At 50.1% G+C, this 20,268-nt stretch overlaps 1 protein-coding gene and 1 long non-coding RNA gene across 3 annotated transcripts; both read left to right on the top strand.

Moving 5' to 3' along the window:
• The first annotated feature begins 324 nt into the window (after positions 1 to 324).
• LOC149768825 (uncharacterized) lies at positions 325 to 4,404 on the top strand. 2 transcript variants are annotated; one of them, XR_016398020.1, is made up of 3 exons: positions 325 to 613; positions 983 to 1,060; positions 4,122 to 4,404. It is a non-coding gene; the product is annotated as an uncharacterized LOC149768825 (long non-coding RNA). The 2 variants fall into 2 exon arrangements; XR_016398019.1 differs by lacking the exon at positions 325 to 613 and having other exon boundaries at positions 626 to 1,060.
• Positions 4,405 to 16,893: 12,489 nt separating this feature from the next.
• LOC103696360 (protein AMEIOTIC 1-like) lies at positions 16,894 to 19,631 on the top strand. The gene is made up of 3 exons (XM_088714740.2): positions 16,894 to 17,804; positions 18,019 to 18,109; positions 18,769 to 19,631. Exons 1-3 carry the CDS (start codon positions 16,894 to 16,896, stop codon positions 19,546 to 19,548), a joined length of 1,782 nt encoding a protein of 593 aa, XP_088570866.2. The 3' UTR covers positions 19,549 to 19,631.
• Positions 19,632 to 20,268: the final 637 nt, after the last annotated feature.

The following is a 20,268-nucleotide window of genomic DNA, read 5'->3' as shown; positions in this document are numbered from 1 at the left end:
AGAACCTCCCGATGGGAAGAGAGTTTGAAAAATCCGACGATCAGGGAGAGTTTGAAAGAGACCGGAACTTCTCGAAGAAAAAATAAATCATGCAAGAATAAATTATTTCTTTCTCCAGATGATCTAATTTACCACATCCAAACACGAGGAATTAGTCGTATCATGCCACACTCCAATAAAAATAGAATTTTCCGGCTCCGCTGATACAAGAAAAAAGCGTGGCAATTTGGTGACTGCGCCCAAATTTGCCGATATTTTTTAATAGCATCGATAGGAATTAAACCAAAACGACGCTAATAAGCATCGTCGGAAGCCGAAGGGGGGTTCTATATACACCCCCCCTATTGCTAAGGACACCCCCCAAAAACCAAAAAAAAAATACCCAAACTAACCTTTAGTGTAATTACCATATTGCCCTTGAAATTTTCTCAGTACACCCCCTCTTCCTCCTCCTCCGTTTCGTTTTGAAAAGAAAAAAAAAAAACACCCCTCAAACCCCCCTTAAACCCCTCGATCCATTTACATCGTTTAGGCGATCTTTGAAGGAGATTTAAGCCCCATTCGAAGCATGGACAAGCAACTAGTGATTTGGGACGAAGAATCGGCCGCAAAGGTACGTGTTCCACCTTGTTTCGAAATTTTTTTTTTTCACGGTTCGTGCTCCGTTCGGCACTGGATCGCCGAACAAAAGGCTTCTGTTCGGCTGAACAGTGCCGAACAGAAGCCTTCTGTTCGGCAACCCTCAACCGAACAGAAGCCTTCTGTTCAGCTGCACAGTGCCGAACAGAAGGCTTCTGTCCGGCACTGTGCAGCCGAACAGAAGGGTTCTGTCCGGCTCTGTGCAGCCGAACAGAAGCCTTCTGTTCGGCACTGTGCAGCCGAACAGAAGGCTTCTGGTGCCAAATCGCGTGCCGTGCTGAATTTTGTGCCGAACAGATCCTCTGATTCATTAATTCTTGGTGATAAATTATTTTATATGTAGGGCTATGCTACAACCGAATCGAGTATAATTGGATCAGAATTTGTACTGGATTACACAAGCGAATTTACAACTTACGAGGTATTATAATGTATTATGCAATTTTGTATTAGTTTAGCGAGCTATTTTTACAACTGTGTACTTACATAAATTGTTTAATGTATAGATCTTCAAGAGTAGAGAGGACTTGTGTAATTGGTGTCGTGAAGCTGGGAGGCGAAATGGTTTTGTTGTTGTAATCAAATCATCCGATGCAGGTACCATTTCTAAGAAACCCAGAATTACGTTAGGTTGTGAGAGGGGTGGGACGTACCGAACCAAAAAAGAAAAGCGAATAAAGACTGCCTGTGGGACAAAGAAGTGTAGATGCCCTTTTGCATTAAGAGGAAAGAAATTGGATACTGCGGATGATTGGATATTACTGGTCGTATGTGGAGTGCACAATCATCCCGCTGCAGAGAATCTGGAGGGGCACTCATATGCAGGGAGATTATCTGAGCAGGAGACGGAATTGTTAGTGGATATGTCGAAGAGTTTGGTTCGTCCAAAGGACATATTATCCACATTAAAGGAAAGAGATGCCCTCAATGTTACGACTATCAAGACTATCTACAATGTACGTCAACGGTTTAAGGTTGTAGAGAAAGCCGGGAGGTCTGAAATGCAACATCTATTAGGTAAATTATCAGAGGCTAAATATATTGAGTGGCATAGGAATTGTACTAATACGGATGTTGTGCATGACTTTTTTTGGGCACACCCTGGCAGCATTGATTTGTTCCGTGCATTTCCCCGTGTGTTGATAATGGATTGCACGTACAAGACGAATAGGTATCGTCTTCCGCTCTTAGAGATTGTGGGGGTGACATCTACTGACATGACATTTTCAATTGCTTTTGTATACTTAAATTCTGAGCGGGAATAAAGCTATACTTGGGCATTAGAGAGATTGCGCAGTGTCATAGCTGATGATGTTTTGCCTGAGTTGATTGTTACAGATAGAGACTTGGCTTTGATGAATGCAATTCATAGAGTATTTCCTACTGCTAGACATTTATTATGTAGATGGCATATTAGTAGGAATGTTTTGGCCAAGTGCAAAAAATTTTTCGAATTGAAGGAGAAATGGGATAAATTTATTATGAGTTGGAATGTACTAGTGCTGTCCTCCACGGAAGACGAGTATAATGATCGCTGGAGTGCACTGCAGAGAGAGTTCGGTACCTATCCAGATGCACTACAGTATGTGTCAGATACTTGGCTGAGCAAATACAAGGAAAGATTTGTTGCGGCGTGGACGGATACATGCAGGCACTACGGAAATGTGACACAAATAGGTATCACAAATAAAGACTCATTTAATTTTAATTTGCCTCAATTGTTATATCTAACTTTCATTTGTTTACTAGGGTCGAGAGTGCACATGCAAAGCTCAAAAAGCAGCTTGGATCAAGCCAAGGAAGTTTCGAGTCATCTTGGACTAGAATACATGGATTGATTGAGTTGCAGCACAGCTCCGTTAAAGCCTCATTGGAGAAGAGTTTATTGGTAGTGCAGCACAACTTCAAGCCAGCTGAATTCAAAGAGTTGCGAGGTTTCATATCTATAAGTGCGTTAAATCATGTCCTCGCCCAATCGAAACGAGCCAATTCAGTTGGGTTTGATGATTCAAATTGTGGGTGCGCTATTCGACGCACACATGGTATACCATGTGCTCACCAGATTGCGCGGTACAGGGTGGAAGGTCGGCCCATTCCTCTCGACTGCATAGATCCTCATTGGAGGAAACTTGATATTGTGCCTACCCCCCCCCCCCCCCCCGTGCAGCCAATTCAGTTGAGTTGTGATGTAGAGTTAGATTTGATTGCGCTACGATTTAAGAAGTTAGATGGGGCTTCTCAATTGCAGATGATCAAGAAGTTACGAGAGATTGCAAGTTCAGATAGTACACCTCTTTTAGAGCCTGCAAAACGGAAGACCGGTTCACGTGGGCGCGCTTCAATGAAGGTTGATACGTCTACTCGACGTGACCCGTCTGCGTTTGAGTTGGTTCTATCTGGACAGGATAGTTATTCACCTGGTGTTGAGAAAGTTACCATCCGCAATCCATCTACTCAGATTCAAAAGAGGCGGCCCAAGCAAAAGGTAAGTACCAAATATTTATTTCCTTACAATAGGTATCACAACGTCTACGGGACGGTCCGTGCCGTGCCGGTATGTGATGTGCCGATACGGGACATGTCGGGACGTGCCGTGCCGAGATGTGCCGATACGGGACATGTCGGGACGTGCCGTGCCGAGATGTGCCGATACGGGACATGTCGGGACGTGCCGTGCCGAGATGTGCCGATACGGGATGTGCCGTGCCGAGATGTGCCGATACGGGATGTGCCGTGCCGAGATGTGCCGATATGGGACATGTCGGTACGTGCCGTGCCGAGATGTGCCGATACGGGACATGTCGGGACGTGCCGTGCCGTGCCGGTACGGGATGTGCTGAGACGGATAACTATTTGGATATTTCTGCCATTGTTACATATTTTCTATCATTTGATATTATTTGCAGGTTTTTCGTACTAGAGCCCAGTCACATACGCCCATTATCTATATTGATGCTATTCCTTCTGCCTTGAGACCATACATCCAGCATATCAAGGATGTAAAAGCTGATGGGAATTGCGGATTTAGGGCAATAGCTGACTTACTGGGATTTGGAGAAGATGACTGGGTGCGTGTTAGGAAAGATTTATTGCAAGAGTTGCAATGTCATTCGGACCACTATCGCACATTATATGGTGTGGAAGGGACGATTGCTGAGATCACTCATGCATTATCATATTATGATGATTGTCCACCATATGACAGATGGATGACTATGCCGGACATGGGTCATCTTATAGCATCCTGCTATAATGTTGTCCTATACCATCTCTCGTTGCAACAATGTCTGACCTTCCTACCTCTCCGTTCTGTGCCAGTACCTCTTCTATCCCGCAAAGATATCGCTATCGGATTCGTAAATGGAAATCATTTTGTTGAAGTACTACGTTCACAACACTTGCGAATATTTAATTTTGCTTATTTAATTTTGCTTATTTATAATTTTGTAGCTATTAATATTTTCTTATTTCTAATTTTGAAGGTGTTCTTGTTGCCGGGACATTCCGTTCCGCCAGTAGCGACCAACTGGCGAAAATATCATCTTCCTTGTGCTACCGGATGGGAAAATTCATATGAAGCCCGGATTCAACAGATCAAAGAGAGCATCTCACCTAATGTTATAATTAGCGAGACAGTAGAGTTAGATTGATTGTTTATATATGTACAATTTTTGAAAGTTGTAAATTTTTTTGGGCTCTTAGAGTCATGTACTGTGAAACTCCATCATCAATATAAATCAAAAAATATCTGTCTTCGCATTGTTAGATTGATTGTTATGTGCACTGTTATATTTGTGTAAAATAGAACGGGCCAGGCTTTACAAAGATTACACGTAAATATACCAAAAATATATATTTTTCATTAATATCAACAGTTTCAAATTACACAAAAAAAAAAGTCGAAGCTACATAATCAAAATAAAGGCTCCATCATCAATCCCTATGACGCCGTCGTCGACGCGTGTACTGCTGTACGTCCGAATGAGAGGGTGCTGGATCCGAATGAGAGGGTGCTGTACTCGGGCCAGGCTCATCACCCAGAAGTAACTGATGCATCTGACAAATAGCATGAAATAGGTGCCCGGCACCTAGTGACGTAGCCTCTGAGGGACCCATCCGTACAATGTCGGTACTGATACCGAGTGCATCTGCAATACGCCGCCGGTGCATGTCAGCATCATCATGACCTCCCCTGGCTCCAGAATGAGTACTCGAGCGCAGATGAGGAGGCTGAACTGCAACGTGCGTGATACGGAGATACCACTCCATGTATCCCGGTACGCTGTCTGATGGCCGGGTAACTGGGTGGCTCCTGCTCGCCTGGCTCAGCACGTGGTCCTCCCACCGCTCCCAAAGCTGATCCATATAGGAGTAATGTATCCGGTACGAGCCTGCTGTGGAACCTCTGTTGGCTCGCGTAGGGGCTAGTGGCGCTCGAAGGATGGTCTGAATACGACCAAACTGTCTAAGAACCCTTTCTGGATGATAGGGTTCTACGATATCAAGGCACTTGATGGAGCCACTAAAAAATGCGATATCAACATATGGGCGATCTCCCCGAAGCCGATGATGGGGATCCTAAATAACCTGCAAAACAAAAGGTCCATTTCAGTTTTATACTATATCGCATATTAAAAGTACTGACAAACACAAGCAAATGGTAATATGATACGTACCTCATCGATGCTCAAAAGGTCCAATGACTCACGTAGAACCACTAAATGGTCCATCGTGGTACGGGATGGAGTACCGGGCATCCAGCGGTGCACGCGGGGACTGGCATCAGTATACTCAAGCGACGGGTGAGGACTGAGTGCTGGAAAATGCTCATAAATCCATGCCTGCAGAAGCGTCATATAACCACTGATCTGTCTCACTGATGACCTCGACGCAATCCCCAACTGCCGATACAAATATGCTAAGGCAGCTGTACCCCAGGCATATGTGCTCACCCTATCCAGATCCCGCAGTAAACACAGATACGCTATAGGCACCCTGGTCCCACTCTTATCAGCAAAGAGTGTGCAGCCTAACAAAAATAATAAATAGGCTCGTGCTGCACACTCTATCCTCTGCTGGCTGTCTCTATCAGATACAGAGTGAAACTGAGTCCTCAGCCACTCCATCCTCACAGACTGACCGCGCGATGACAGTACCTCCTGACGCGCGTCTCCAGCTGACACCCCCAACAACTCCACAAGTAGCTCCTCAGCATCCCGATCACTCATCCTCTCAGGAGAAACTGCTACTGAGGCACCTGCGACAGGAATCCCTAAAATGGCGGATACATCATCCAACGTGATAGTGATCTCGCCAAATGGTATATGGAAGGTGTTCGTCTCGGGCTGCCATCTCTCTACGAAGCCCGAAATCAGAATCTTATCGGTGAATCGATAAGAGCACTGTACTAACTCTATGAGGCCCGACTGCCTCAATAGTGCTTTGAACCTGGTATTTGGTTGGTTTGAAGACCACCACTTCCATTCACCAACCTTGGCAGTATGGTTCATGCACTTTAGTGGAGCCCGTTCCTGTAATATAAATGTATAATTACTACTACTTTATAAAACATCAATAAACAAAATATAATGCTATAACAAATAAACAATACCTGTTGCCTTCAGATGGAAGCTGCTATATGCGTTCTGAAACTGATCAGGACGGACTCATCCTCTGGACCTCCTGGACATGGTCCAACGGACTCATCGTCTTCGCCCCTAGCGGGCATATCATCATGCTCTGACTCAGGAGAGGGCGATGGCATATGAGCAGGCTCGGGAGAAGCAATCCTAGCACGACGTCTCCTAGCTGACGCCGTAGGTCTTAACTCTGGAGGGAGAGCGCACAGGGACCGATCTACGGTCCCTGGATGGTGGCGACTCGGCAACGAGCCTCGCGGGAGGATCGGCCGCCGCGGCCGGGGAAGACGACCGAGGCGCACCAGGGGCCCGAGTTGCCCTCGACCCGGCCGCTGTCCCCGGCGCCTCGACCGACTACGCCGGCGTCCCCGGTGGACACCGAGGGCTGGCAGAAGCCGGCGAAGGTGGCTCGCCGCCGGTCCCCACTAGCCGTTGGGGGGGATGGCCACCGGGATACCTCCCTCGGCCCCTTCCTGGTGGACTCGGCCGACGACCTCTTGGCCGAGTCGGGGGACCCGGGGCCGAGCCGACGACTCGGCAAGGCTCCGATCAGGGCCGATCCCGAGCCCAGCCGAGCTGCCGCAGGCCGGGCCAAAACCCAGAAGCGGCCCAGGCCGCAGGCGGGCCTTGGCCCATCGGGGGGTACCGGGCGAGAGGCCCAGCTGGCCCTTGTTCCTGTGGGCCGAGGGAACCCAACCGGGCCCACCCAGCGCGACCGGGCCCACGGGGCCGGGCGCCGGGGTCGTAGGCCGGTGGGGGCGGGCCGGGGCGCGATCCGCGACGCGGGCGCGGCCCATGCTACCGGCGCAGCCCGAGCTGTTGGCGCGCTCTGCGCCAGCAGCGCGCCGGAGCTGGGGGACGAGCGGGGCGCGCTGAAAGCGCCCGGTGACGCGGTCGTGCGGGCCCACGAATTGCTGGGCCCGTGCGATGATGCGCGCGGCCAAGGGGCCGCGCGGCCTGCTGAGGATTCGCGGGAGCTGGGCCCTCAGGCCCAGCCCGCGGTTGGTTCCTTGGGCCACATTTCTTCGGGCCCACAGGCCCACTCACATACGGGCCTGGGGGGTCGGTCTGGACTAGCGTGGCAGGGCCCGAGCGAGGAACCAGCCGGGCCTTTCCGGTTTAGGCGTCCTCATCAGGGAGCAGCTTCGGAGCCGGGTCCCCCCGCACACGGCGATCACGCTTCTCTCACTTTGGGTGTGACGAGTGGGGTTCTGCCTGGGGACGTGCGGGCGGGCACTGACCATGATGGAGTCTTTCGATTTGGCCCTTGGCCTCCGGCTGGAGATGAGCAGCGGGAGGATGCGCCCAGTGGGAGCGAGGCCAGGGACCACATCGTGCCGCCTTCGCAGGGGGGTCAGGCCGCACCGATGGTGACGGGAGAGGACACTGACCACACGACTGCTGTGCAGCGCATTAGGGCGGCAGTCATGCAGGTCGCACCTGCTGAGCAGCGGGAGGGCCCAGGTAGCACGCTTGAGGCTGGCCCCGCAGCCCAGGGGGAGGATGGGTCAGAGGCCGACTACGTGGACAATGATCCATGAGGATCCTAGCCTGGAATTGTAGGGGGGCGGCCAAGCCATCCTTCATGTCATCCTTCAAACGGTTAGTGCAAGTTCATTGTCCGGAGATCTGCTTCATTAGCGAGACCCGGCTATCTGATGAGGGGCTTGTACGTTTGAGACGGCGCTTGGGGAGGGACTGGGAGTCATACGCAGTCGATTCCCGAGGGCTGTCGGGAGGTATCCTGCTACTGTGGAGGCGAGGGGTGGCGACCTTTGATGTCTTCCACAACTGCCCCCAGCAGGTAGTTATGGTCGCTTCGGCGCCGGATGTTGCCCCATGGGTTTTGTGTGGGGTGTACGCGAGCACGGATTATAGGGTCAGGAGAGTCCTCTGGCAGGAGATCGCCAGCCTTACCGCCCAGGGTGTCCCGACAGTTGTAGTTGGTGACTTTAATTGCATATTGAGCTCGAGCGACAAAAGGGGCGGGGCAGCCTTTATGGATAGAGCGGACAGGAGGGAGTTTCGCGATTTTGTGTCGCGTACTGGCCTGGTGGACTTAGGTTTCTCTGGACCTCACTTTACCTGGTGCAATAATCAGCTCGGCAGTGCTAGGGTTTGGGAGCGTCTAGATAGGGCCTTTGCGTCCCCGGACTGGATCCTTCGTTTTCCCACATGCAGGGTTAGTCACCTACCTCGGATTGCCTCAGACCATTGCCCCCTGCTGATCTCCACATCATCGGGACCCAGTCATCATAGCCCCTTCCGTTTTGAGAAGGTTTGGCTATCATACCCCCAGTCCTGGGACATTGTCCGTGAGGCTTGGCGCATCCCGGTGCGTGGAGATGCCATGCACCGGGTGTCGCGCAAACTAGAATTGGCTAAGAGGCGCCTTCGGCGGTGGAACCATGAGACTATGGGTGACATCTTTCGGAGAGTAGAGGGGGTAGAGACCGCGATCTCTGAGTTGCAGCGGAAGGAAGATCTAGAAGGTGAGCTCTCGGTGGATGAGATGGGTGATCTCCGGGGGCTTCTAGCGACCCACCACTCACTACTACGGCAGCACGAGATCTTCTGGCGACAGAAATCTCGGGTTCAGTGGGTACATGAGGGTGACCGCAATACTAGTTTCTTCCACCGGTCTACGATTATCCGTAGGCAGCGAAGCACTATCCACTCGCTGCGGGACGGGTCTGGATATCGGGTGGAAGGCGAGCCTGCCTTTCGCCAGGTTTTGTTGGACTTCTTCCGCGACAGATGGACGGCGGATGAGGAGTCCGGCGACAGCGACCATCCCTTGAGGTTGGATGCGAGGATCGAGGATATTGAGAACGCAGCCCTGGTCCGACCAGTGTCCGCACAGGAGGTTCAGGAGGCAGTCTGGGCTTTGGCTCCAGACAAGGCTCCGGGTCCGGACGGGTTCCCCCCATTCTTCTTCCGACAGTATTGGGGTATCATTCGGACAGCAGTGGTAGAGGCTATTCAGTGCTTCTTCTCTCAGGAGAGGATGCCGGATGACTGGAAGGCTACCTTCATCACACTCATTCCGAAGCGTCAGGGGGCGGCGGAGCCCGGCCACTTCAGACCCATTAGTTTGTGCACAACCTTGTATAAGGTTGTGGCCAGAATTATGGTCCGTAGGATGAAGCCCTTACTGTCTGGCATTATCAGTCCGAAGCAGGGGGCTTTTATAGCCGGCAGAAACATCTCCCATAATGTTCTGTTGGCCCAGGAAATGATGTGGGATCTGCAGCGAGCATCGAAGCGGCGTAGCTTGATGGCCATTAAGCTGGATATGGAGAGAGCTTACGACAGGATCAGATGGAGATTTCTTCAGCAGGTACTCGAGGCGTACGGCTTCCACAGACAGTGGATCAGTTGGATCATGGGGTGTGTCAGGGGTCCAAGGTTTTCTATCTTGGTCAACGGCACGCCTTCCCCTTTCTTCGAGTCCACCATGGGGCTGCGTCAGGGATGTCCTCTATCACCTTATTTGTTTATTCTTTGTGCTGACATTTTGTCTCGTGATTTGCAGAGGGTGTGTGCCCGCAGAGAGCTCGAGGCCTATGTTCCCGCCCCGGGGGCTAGTCCTCTTTCCCACTTACTTTTCGCTGATGATTGCCTCCTTTTGGCCAGGGCGCGGGTTTCTGATGCGCGGGTCCTTCGGAGAGTAGTCGCGGATTATTATGCGGCGTCAGGTCAGAGAGTTAACTTCCACAAGTCAGCAGTCCACTTTAGCCCGAGTACGGAGAGCAGGGTCAGACAGGAGATCCGTGAGATTCTACAGATACCTCAGCAGGAGGAGACATTGACCTACCTGGGGGTTCCTATCACAGGTCGCAGACTGCGGATGGCAGAGTGCTCCTATCTGGTGCAGCGGGTGGAGAGCAGGTTGGAGGGATGGAGAGCGGCCTCCCTGTCTATGATGGGGAGACTGGCCTTGATCAGATCAGTGTTGGGGTCCATGCCAATATACCTCATGGCCAACACCGTGGTTCCGAAGACGACCCTGCTGAGGATCGAGCGACTGCTGCGATGTTTCCTGTGGGGGTCATATGGCGGAGGCCACGGGGTGCACTTGGTGGCCTGGGAGCATGTATGCCGACCTATCAGTGAGGGCGGCCTCGGGATACAGTCCCTTCTGGAGCGGCGCGAGCTTTTCATTGCTCGGCATGCAGCTCGGTTTTTGTTAGAGCCACACGGGCTGTGGAGTCAGGTGATGGCGGCCAGATATGGCCGTGGGGGCTCAGAGGCGGCACGGAGGGCGCGACGAGTCTCCTTCATGTGGCGTGAGATTGGGAGGTATTTGCCGACGGTGTCAGCAAATACCAGGTGGCTGATTGGTGATGGGCGGAGCATTGATGTGACTGCGGACCCATGGGTGGATACTGTTCCATTGAGGTGCTGGCCGACCATGTTTGATGCCGAGGCTGCGGAGGGGTTGCGGGTCTTCGATCTTCTTTCCCCAGGGGAGTCAGCATGGGATGACGCTAGGCTATGTCAGCTGTTCGGAGGATACCTAGCTGAGAGGATCCGGTCCCTCCCGGTGCCAGGTTGGGGGGGCCTGATGTCAGGGTTTGGGGCACCTCTTGCCGATCCAGGGTCAGTCTGAGAGATCTCGCCGAGGTTATTCTGCAGGAGCACGAGCCGGGACTGGACTACACTTGGATCTGGAGGTCGGGGCTTCACCCGAGGGCGGCACTTTTCTTATGGAAGGTGGCATGGGACCGCCTCCTGACGAGAGCAGTGCTGAGCAGGCGAGCTTGGGGGATCCCTGCGGAGTGCGGGACATGTGGTGTTGAGGAGTCGATCGACCACGTGCTTTTCCAGTGTACGTGGGCGAGGTCGGCATGGCTGTGGGCAGGATTCCCGCAGGAGGTTTGGTGTGGGAGGCCTCAGTTTGTGCAGATGATGCAGCAGTGGCTGGCCCGGCCTCGGACAGGTCAGGAGGCTATCCGAGCGACCTGCACAGCACATCAGATCTGGCTGGCGAGGAACGCCCGCACCTTCGGTGAGCGCAGGGTGTCACCGAGGTTTGTTGCGGAGTTCGCGCGAGCCCAGGCATTGGAGATCAGACCTTCTTCAGATGGACCTCTGATAGCTCGGGACACCTGGGGTTCCCTCTCTGCTCCGGCAGCTCCTTAGCAGGTGTTTTTCACCTGGGAACCCCCACCCCCGAGTTTCCTCAAGGTCAACTTCGACGGATCGGTCATGGATGCAGGTGCGCGAGGAGGTGCGGGTTTTGTGATACGGGATCCGCACTCCAGAGTGGTGGCAGCAGGAGGCTGTCAGGTTTTCGGCACGTCGGTCCCCGGGGCAGAGCTACGAGCTGCCTGGGCGGGTCTTCGCTATGCGAGGCAGGTACTGCAGGCCGATGCGATTGTCTTGGAGGGCGACTCAGCCACAGTTATCAGCTGGATCCAGGAGGAGCTGAGGGGTGAGGGCCCAGACCACCCCTTGGTTCGGGATATAGGGACGATGTGTGGGGTTGGGATGGCCATCCAGGCCAAGCATGTATTCAGAGAAGCCAATGGGGCAGCCGACTGGGTGGCTGCCTTCGCGGCTCATCACTCAGGGTATTCTTTTTGGGTGGGGGAGGGGGAGCTGCCACTGGCTCTCCGTGAGTTAGTCTTTTTTGACTTTATTGGATGTATTCACACACGTACTGTATGAATACCCGTTTTCAGCAAAAAAAAAAAAAAAAAAAAAAAAAGAAGGCTAATTGTAAGAAGGCCGGGTGCGAGGAAATCGGTTCGTGACTCGAGGAACTCAGGCTTTGGTTTCCTTGATGAAGCGGGTTTCAACTTATCAAGGAGGAGCCTCGGGCAAATAACAAACGGGAAGAAATTGTGCTGTGACCGAACTTTCTAAATGTTGGCTAGTTTTTGTAATCAATTTCGAACATTGAGGTTTTTTGCTTGCTAGCCTACAATCACGAATGAAGAAGCCATTAAGTATTATCATTTATCTCAATATATTTCACAATCCATGACCACTGTACATTGTGTGTGTGTGTGTGTGTGTGTTTTAAGTACATAGAAGGAGGCTAAGCCTCGAAATCAAAATCAAAATATGATGAACTGTATACCCATACCGTCATCATTAACAATTTGGCCCAAATTGAGTGGATGGGAGCCTAGGAGTCTAGGTGAAAGGCTTCCATGAGAGCTCTCCTGGGGGGCAGTCAACAGCCTGATTAGCTTGCCGGAAGGCATACTTGGTTTGAAGGAGAATCTAGTACAACCAAAAAACAACTTATCGACAAAGCTGAAAACAGCGTTTTCGGAAAGCTCCAAATTGGAGCTTCTCTCCAAAAGCTGTTTTCAACTTCCCGCAAAAGCTGAAACAACTTTCCAAAAATTTTACCAAACATAATTTTTTATCTAAAAGTACTTTTGGAAGGCCAGAAAGTATTTTTTGGCCCTCCAAAAGCTTCCCCAAATAGGGCCTCAGCCTACTTAACCGTCTTTCAGTGATATGGGCTAAAAGTATTTTACTAAGTGGTCAAGGTGATATGCTACTCAAACTATATATTATAGTTTGTCTACGTTATCTTCTATGAAGGTGAAAAAAGGGTTTTGCTATGAATTTAATTCTATAACTCTAATAGGTTATTGGCAAGTATCATTACATTATTATTTACTAAAGTACTCATGATAAACGCTTCCATTTTGACCATTTAGGAGGCTTACTAAAGCGCATGGTTAGTTATATACCAAAAAAAAGGAGCATAGTTAGTTTCTCCTTTGGGGGAGTTATGAAATAACCAAAGCCTAATGTTAAATTGATGAACAGTCCAAGACAAAATACTAATGAAGAAAATTATAGTTGGATACAAGACAAAAATTCGAAATTTGCAACTAATGTTTTCCGATAACAAACCAAACTTTAGGTTCTAGTATTTTTTTATTAATCATCCAAATGAAGAATTTAAATTGCAAAATCTTTTTAGATCATGGAGCGACAATTATTATCAAAGGTCCCACGATGCTTTCAAGCATCCAAAATAAAAATATCCCAAGATCGCTCGGTATCAAACGAGTAGAATGATCGGAACTTGTCAAATGACAGCTTACTCTTCCGATCCACTCTTTAAGCTGCTCGATGAAACAAAGCTAGAGCTGTTAAACAACAGATAACACAAATATTAATAGGTGATTATTCAAAATTACTAAAGCTGCCGAGATGGAGGTGGAAAAACTGACGGTGCATGATGGTTGAGCAATAGAAGTACTGGAGGGATGAGAAAGTAATTTTATGAAAGTTCGCTGGGCAAATCCGGGGTAGTTCTAAATACACCCCCCCTATTGCTCAGGACACCCCCCAAAAATTAAAAAAAAATTAAATACTCTCTACACCCCCCCATTTGCTAAGGACACTCCTAAAAAATTAAAAATTCCTAAATTACCCCCACCCTCCCCACCCCCCACCTCCCCACCCCCGCCTCTGCCTCCTCCTCCTCCCCCCTCCTCATCCTCCTCCTCCCCCTCCCCCTCTTCCCGCCCACCTCTGCCTCCCCCTCATCCCTCTCCCCTCCTCCTCCGCCTCGCCTCTGCCTCCTCCTCCTCCCCCCTCCTCATCCTCCTCCTCCCCCTCCCCCTCTTCCCGCCCACCTCTGCCTCCCCCTCATCCCTCTCCCCTCCTCCTCCGCCCCGCCTCTGCCTCCTCCTCCTCTTCCCTCCTCCCTCCTCCTACTCCTCCACCCCTCTACCTCCGCCCCCCATCCCCATCCCCTCTTACTCTGCATCCCCCTCCGCCTTCTCCCCCTTCTTTGCCTCCTCCTCCACCCCCTTCTCCTCCACCTCCCCCTCCTCCTCCTCCCCCTCCTCCACCTCCCCCTCCTCCAACTACCCCTCCCCCCTCCGCCGCCTCCTCCCCACCCTCCTACCCCTCCTCCCCTCTCCTCCGCCGAACAGAAGGATTCTGTTCGGTTGAGGGTTGCCGAACAGAAGCCTTCTGTTCGGCACTGGATCGCCGAACAGAAGCCTTCTGTTCGGCACCGTTCAGCCGAACAGAAGCATTTTGTTCGGCGATCCAGTGCCGAACGGTACTGAGAAAATTTCAAGGGCAATATGGTAATTACACTAAAGGTTAGTTTGGGTATTTTTTTTTTAATTTTTGGGGGGTGTCCTGAGCAATAGGGGGGGTGTATTTAGAACTACCCGCAAATCCGGCATCAAAACCTCGGCAGATGAAAGTAATTTTATGAAAGTTCGCTGGGCAAATCCGGCATCAAAACCTCGGCAGATGATTGGCCTGCCGCCATAGCACGTGAGTAGAGAGCTCCGTGCCCCAGGTAATGATGCCATTGGCGATTCTTCCGTTACGAATTATTATTATAATTTTATTTTCTTTTATTTTTTATTCCCCCTATATATACTCCTCCCCTCCACCTCTCACGTTTGTTAGAAAGAAGGTTCCAATCTCTCTCTCTATCCACAGTCTCCACCAGCTCAAAACCTCGTCCCTCCTTCTTCATCTTCCCTTCTCCAAGATTGCAAGGAGAGGGAAAGAAAGAGGGGGGAGGAGAACAAGGAGAGAACTTTGGCTGCACCAACCCCAGATCCATCGAGAGCTCCCATGATCTCCTCTTTTTTCCGGTAATTTCTCGTCTTTCTTGCCCGAGAAGAGATAGGGTTTTCTCTACTACTTTTCTTGCTTTCTTGCATTTCTTTATCGCCTATTCTTTTGTAGTTTTTCCTCTTTCTGAGATCAATCTCCAGCTGATCCTTGGAAATGTGCTTCTTTTTCTCGCAAGATTTGGATCGGATCCCGTGGACAGAGCCACGCCGACCTAAGAAAAGGTCTCTCGTATACGATCGCCTTTTCTCCGTTTGGCTTTTAGCAAGTACTGCATTTCCGAGCCTTTCATTCCGACCGATCGATACTGATTCTTCTTCCCGCTTTTGAGTAGTTCAAGCTCCGATCTCGCAGTTTCTTTGGAAGTTGAAGCAAATCTCACCGTCTGAAACTCTCAGATCTTTTTCCACTGAAGTATTTTGTAGGTCCTCATGTGTTTTTCTTTCCCTATACGTGAAAGAACTTTTGATCCACTTTTGATCGGAGCTTGGTTAGCTAAAGAAAGGAAAACAGCCAGTTTTACGCGATTTTAGGGTTTTTTGGCAGAAAAAAGCTAAGCCCTGATAGTAATTAAAGACCTTATCTGCTTCTTTTCTTCTCTCCGTTCCTTTCCATTTCTTCCTTAGAAGTATCGCGGGTTCTGACCCTCTCTACTGTTTTAAAACTTTCTTTTCATGTTCGAAATTATCCGCGAGGTTTCACAAAAATTTCTTTTTGGATCACTCGCAGATTTCGGAAAATCGCTGCTTTGCTCAGTTGGAAACCCTAGAAAAGAGTTGCAGATGGCAGAAACAAGCACCGAGGTTGGTTCTGCTCTGCCTTCCTTGGCCGCCGAGACCAGTACGGTATTTCCCTTTTTCCCTTAAGCGAACACCCCCCACCCCCTACAAAAAAGAAAAAATCCAGAATTTTCTCCTCTAATTCTATGCTGCTGCTTCTTTTCCTTCCTTTGCTTTGTTCTTTTAAATAAAGGGATGATGTCGCCTCACGATCAAGATCAGGCGGCCGCAAGAGTAGCTCATTCATCGCACAATGATCTTGATCGGACGGGCTACATCTAATCAACTAGTGAATCGTCTTGATGGAAAGAGCTATGCTATTTATTTATTGGTTTTTTCCCGGGTGAGGGGAGGGCGTAAAAGCAAGATCTTGGAATGATCGGCGATTATTTGTAGAGAGGATTTGGAAGCCTTGACTCGGTTATGGTGGAGGGCGCGCGGGTCGTTATCAGAGGAAGATCGGATATTCTATTTTGTCTAGCGAGAGGGTGGAAACGGGGGGAAGAGGGGCGTGGGGGCGCTACTCGTTGTGATGATGACGGGACGAATGGCTTGTCATCTTTTTTTTCTGCTTCCATCAGTGGGTTTTTTTGTTCTAGTTTATTAAAAGCAAGTATTTCGGCGGCAGGTGAAGTACTACTACTCGAAAAGGAATGACTCCATCACGGACACGAGAAGGCGAGCTTTAGGGAGACAGATGCTGCCCGATTCTGTTTTTGGCCTTGCACCTCCCTGCAACGGTACTGCTCCCCACTACCTTCCTCTGATTCCCATCTGATCCCATACTCTATGTCCCTCTTTATTTTTATTCCTGGAATGCCCTCATAGTTTAATGCAACAGTCACATTTATGGGGGCAGATTGGGAAGTCACATGAGATATAATCGTGTTGCTCCGGTTAGACTTACATCATTTGTCCATGGAATTTCAATAGAACAATTCGAAATAGGCGCGTTCTACGAAATCGATCACGAAAAGCTTCCGCCGAAGTCTCCGATCCAGCTGAAAGCCATTCGGGTCGTAAAGGTTTAAGTCGGCTTCATCTCCGACCCTTTTTTTCTATTCTTCTTTTTGGTTATATATATATATATATATATATATGTTGTTGGAGATACTTAGTTTTTCAATGAATGTTAGGTAACGGAGACTTCGGAGTTGGACGTGACAGTGAGCTTCCCGAGCACCCTTTCGCTGCGGAACTACTTCTCCTTTTACCCGGCCGACGGGCGCGAGCCCGAGCTGGACGAGAGGTTCGTCATGAGCTTGAAACAGGCGGTGAGGATCCTCCGGAGACCGGTACCCTCGTCCACCTGGGAGGAGGAGAAAAACTTGGAGAGCTTCTGGCTCGTGGCTCCCAGGGCATACGACTGCCAACCTCTCGCCTCGTTGCCCGCCACGGCCGCACAAGAAGCGGCGGAGGAGGAAGGGAGGACGTCAGAGCCGATGGGTTACTGCCTCTTAGCCCTCCAAAGCGCCGGGACTTTGGGTTGGGGGATCCGGCGGAAGGTTAAATACATCGGAAGGCACAGGGAGTTGCCGATGCCAGAGAAGAAGGAGGAAGAGGAGGAGGAACAAGCGGAGGAGGAGGAGCAGCAGGTTGGACAGAAGAGGACTCGTGAGGCTTGCAAGAAGGAGAAGGAAGAGAATAAGAAAAGAAAGAAGAAGAAAGAAGACAAGAGGGAAAGGAAGATGCCGCGTCATGAGGAGGAGAAGAAGAGGAAGTGCGAAAAGGAGAGCCGGGTGAAGGCGTCCAAGGACCGGTGGTCGTCGGAGAGGTACGAGGCGGCGGAGATGAAGCTGCTGGAGATAATGAAGGAGAAGGGGGCGGAGCTGGGGAACCCCATCATGCGTCAGGCGCTACGGGAGGAGGCGAGAAAACACATCGGGGACACTGGCCTTCTGGACCACCTCCTGAAACACATGGACGGTAAGACCGTGGCCGGCGGCACCGAGCGGTTCCGTCGACGGCATAATGCCGAGGGCGCCATGGAGTACTGGTTGGAACCGGCCGAGCTGGTGGAGATACGGAGGAAGGCCGGGGTGATGGACCTCTACTGGATCCCTCCGCCAGGGTGGAAACCCGGGGATGCCGTGTCGCCGTGCCCGTGTGGCACAGAATGCAAAAGGGACATTCGTGAGCTCCGGGAGGAGATCGCCGTTCTGAAGAGGTCTCTCTCTCTCTCTCTCTCTCTCTCTCTCTCTCTCTCTCTCTCTCTCTATATATATATATATATATATATATATATATATATATATATATATATATATAGATATATATAATAGGCTTTGTAGTTCTTTCCTTCATAGGTATAGGCTGTGTTTTTTAAATTTTATTTAACTCTCTGGTTGTTTTTTGTTTGATGATATGTACTGGGGAAAAAGGGATATGGAGCTACTGAGTTCTCTGAGGAACCTGGAAAAGGTGGCTAAGGAAATTCGCCCGGAAGTTGATAATGGTTCTGGCACCTGGCAGGTGATTTTTTGTTGTTGGTCGTTCCCTCTCTTTTTTTCCCGTTCTTTATTTGTTTAGAAATAAATTTTACATGCAGAACAACTACGCTAATATATACTTGTTTTCTGACGCATTAATTGTGACACTTTAATGACAGCAAATAAGTAAGGAGCACGTGAGATTGGTTTTCGCCAGGGTTTTACACTTAGTATCCACGCAATAATTTGCAAATTTGTTAGCTAACACGTTGTGAGACTTAGTGGCAGTAGATGAGCGTCAAACACGTGAGTCTTGTCTTGTCCAGGAATTCAGGGTTCCACGTTAATATGTGCATCTGATTCGCTATTTAATGGGATTCACTTGCTTTTGTCTTTTTTTTTTGGGTACAGGGAATCTCTTGGTTTTTATTATTTATATATGTAGCATTTTAGCAAGCAGTCGCATGGTGATTGCAGGAGAGATACCAGAGCTTGCTGGAATCGAACAGCAAGATGGAAGAAAATATGTCAGCTTTATCCGGTCATTTGCTGGAGCTGAAGGTAGTGTACATAATGCAGGAAGCTTCTTATGATAAAGAATCGGGATCCTTTCCGAATCAGCTTTTTCATTAATTTTAGCTTTTATAATGATTTTGTTAATCTAATCATAATGCTTCGGGTGGTGGTTGGGGTTTGATGCAGGAAGAGATCCGCTTACTCAAGGAAGAGAAGGACAAGAAAACGGAGGTGGAAGCGGAGATGGTGACGAAAGACAAGGGCTGGCTGGATGGAGGTGATGACAACAAGGAGGAAGAGGAAAGGGGCAAACAGCAGCAATCCAAAAACACCATGAGTACTAAAAGTAGCACGACCAACGACAACAGCAGCAGCACCAGGGTCACTAATCCTCCTACGACCATCGCCAATGCCAACAGTAACAACAACAACAACAACAACAACGATGGCAGTGGTGGAGGCGGAGGCGGGAAAAGGACGGTGAGGAGGAGTGGGTTCAGGATATGCAAGCCCCAGGGGACGTTCCTGTGGCCCAACAGCGCCGCGCTCATCAGCAGCAGCAGCAGGAGGAACAGGGCGGATGTGGTGGGGTCGTCATCGCCACGCGCCCAGGCCCAGGGGCTGATGGTCCCCGCCGCGACCACCGCCACCACCGCGACGCTGGAGGATCAGCTCATGTTTTTCGGGGGAATCCCCACCCCACCCTCGGCCTCGTCCGCCACGTCAGCGCCCAATCTCCTCCTCCTGCCGGCCCCGACGTCCCCCGTCCTGCCACGCGTCCCCGACCCCGCCGCGGCGGAGGTCGTGGTGGTCCCCTCCTCCTATCAGCGTCACCAGCAGCAGCAGCAGCAGGAGAGAACGGCCAGCTCCGAGAACATCTGCCCTTCCGTGCACCGCCACCACCTCCCCACGGCACGCGTACGTACCTGCTGCTGCCCTCATCTATATATGATTACCCTTTCTTGAGAGAACTTCATTTATATATTATTATTACTCAAATGTCCCTTTCTAACATTTAGGGGTAGGAAGTTTCTTTTTAAAATAATTAAGAACGGGGGGACGCAAGAGTTTCTCCATTCATGATCTTCTTCTTCTTCTTCTTCTTCTTCATCATCCAGGTTGATATATATAACAAAAGTTCTTTCCATGTTTTGTTCTGGAGGTACAGGGAACGTCGTCTCCGTTGGGAGGAGGTGGCGGAGAGAATAAGAAGAAAGAGGCGTTGTGGGAACTGGCACAAGGGGGAGGGTGGAGCAACATCACCACGGATCTGGCCCTGGCTACGCCTTCCTCCTACCGCTGACGAGTCATTTTTCTGGATCCGCTGGTGAACCACAGATGGTAATTAGTTCAGTTTCTCCATCTCCTATTAAGACTAGTAATGATCGTTGCTCTTATGTAGTAGCAGAAGGTCTTTTTTGTTTCGGCAAACAACCGAAGGTCCTTCACTTTCGTTTAGCTTTACCGCAAGTTTTCCCTTGCTCCGCCACGTTGCTTAGTTACTTTTTAGCCTCACTTAGCATGGTTAGACTACGGCTACAAAGCAAGCGGGAGGATCGGGGTCTTATTTGTATTATAAAAATTAAATGACAACCGTGTTCCTTCCCGTCCGTGTTTCTGAACATGGATATCTCTGTATATGGCTCTGGAAACCGAGCTTTTACGTTTAAGAAAGGAAAATAATGC

Source organism: Phoenix dactylifera, chromosome 1 (genome assembly GCF_051530095.1).
Source record: "Phoenix dactylifera cultivar Ajwa chromosome 1, Ajwa_hap1_PhDact_Kaust_v1.1, whole genome shotgun sequence".
NCBI classification, from domain to species: domain Eukaryota; kingdom Viridiplantae; phylum Streptophyta; class Magnoliopsida; order Arecales; family Arecaceae; genus Phoenix; species Phoenix dactylifera.
This window is presented reverse-complemented; position numbering and strand designations above follow the sequence as displayed.

Excerpts from the sequence above, each read along its gene's own strand:
- LOC103696360 (XM_088714740.2), top strand. The coding sequence starts at position 16,894 with ATGAGCTTGAAACAGGCGGTGAGGATCCTCCGGAGACCGGTACCCTCG. Across the intron at positions 17,805-18,018 it reads GAGATCGCCGTTCTGAAGAG|GGATATGGAGCTACTGAGTT; the intron begins GTCTCTCTCTCT and ends CTGGGGAAAAAG. Across the intron at positions 18,110-18,768 it reads ATGGTTCTGGCACCTGGCAG|GAAGAGATCCGCTTACTCAA; the intron begins GTGATTTTTTGT and ends GGTTTGATGCAG.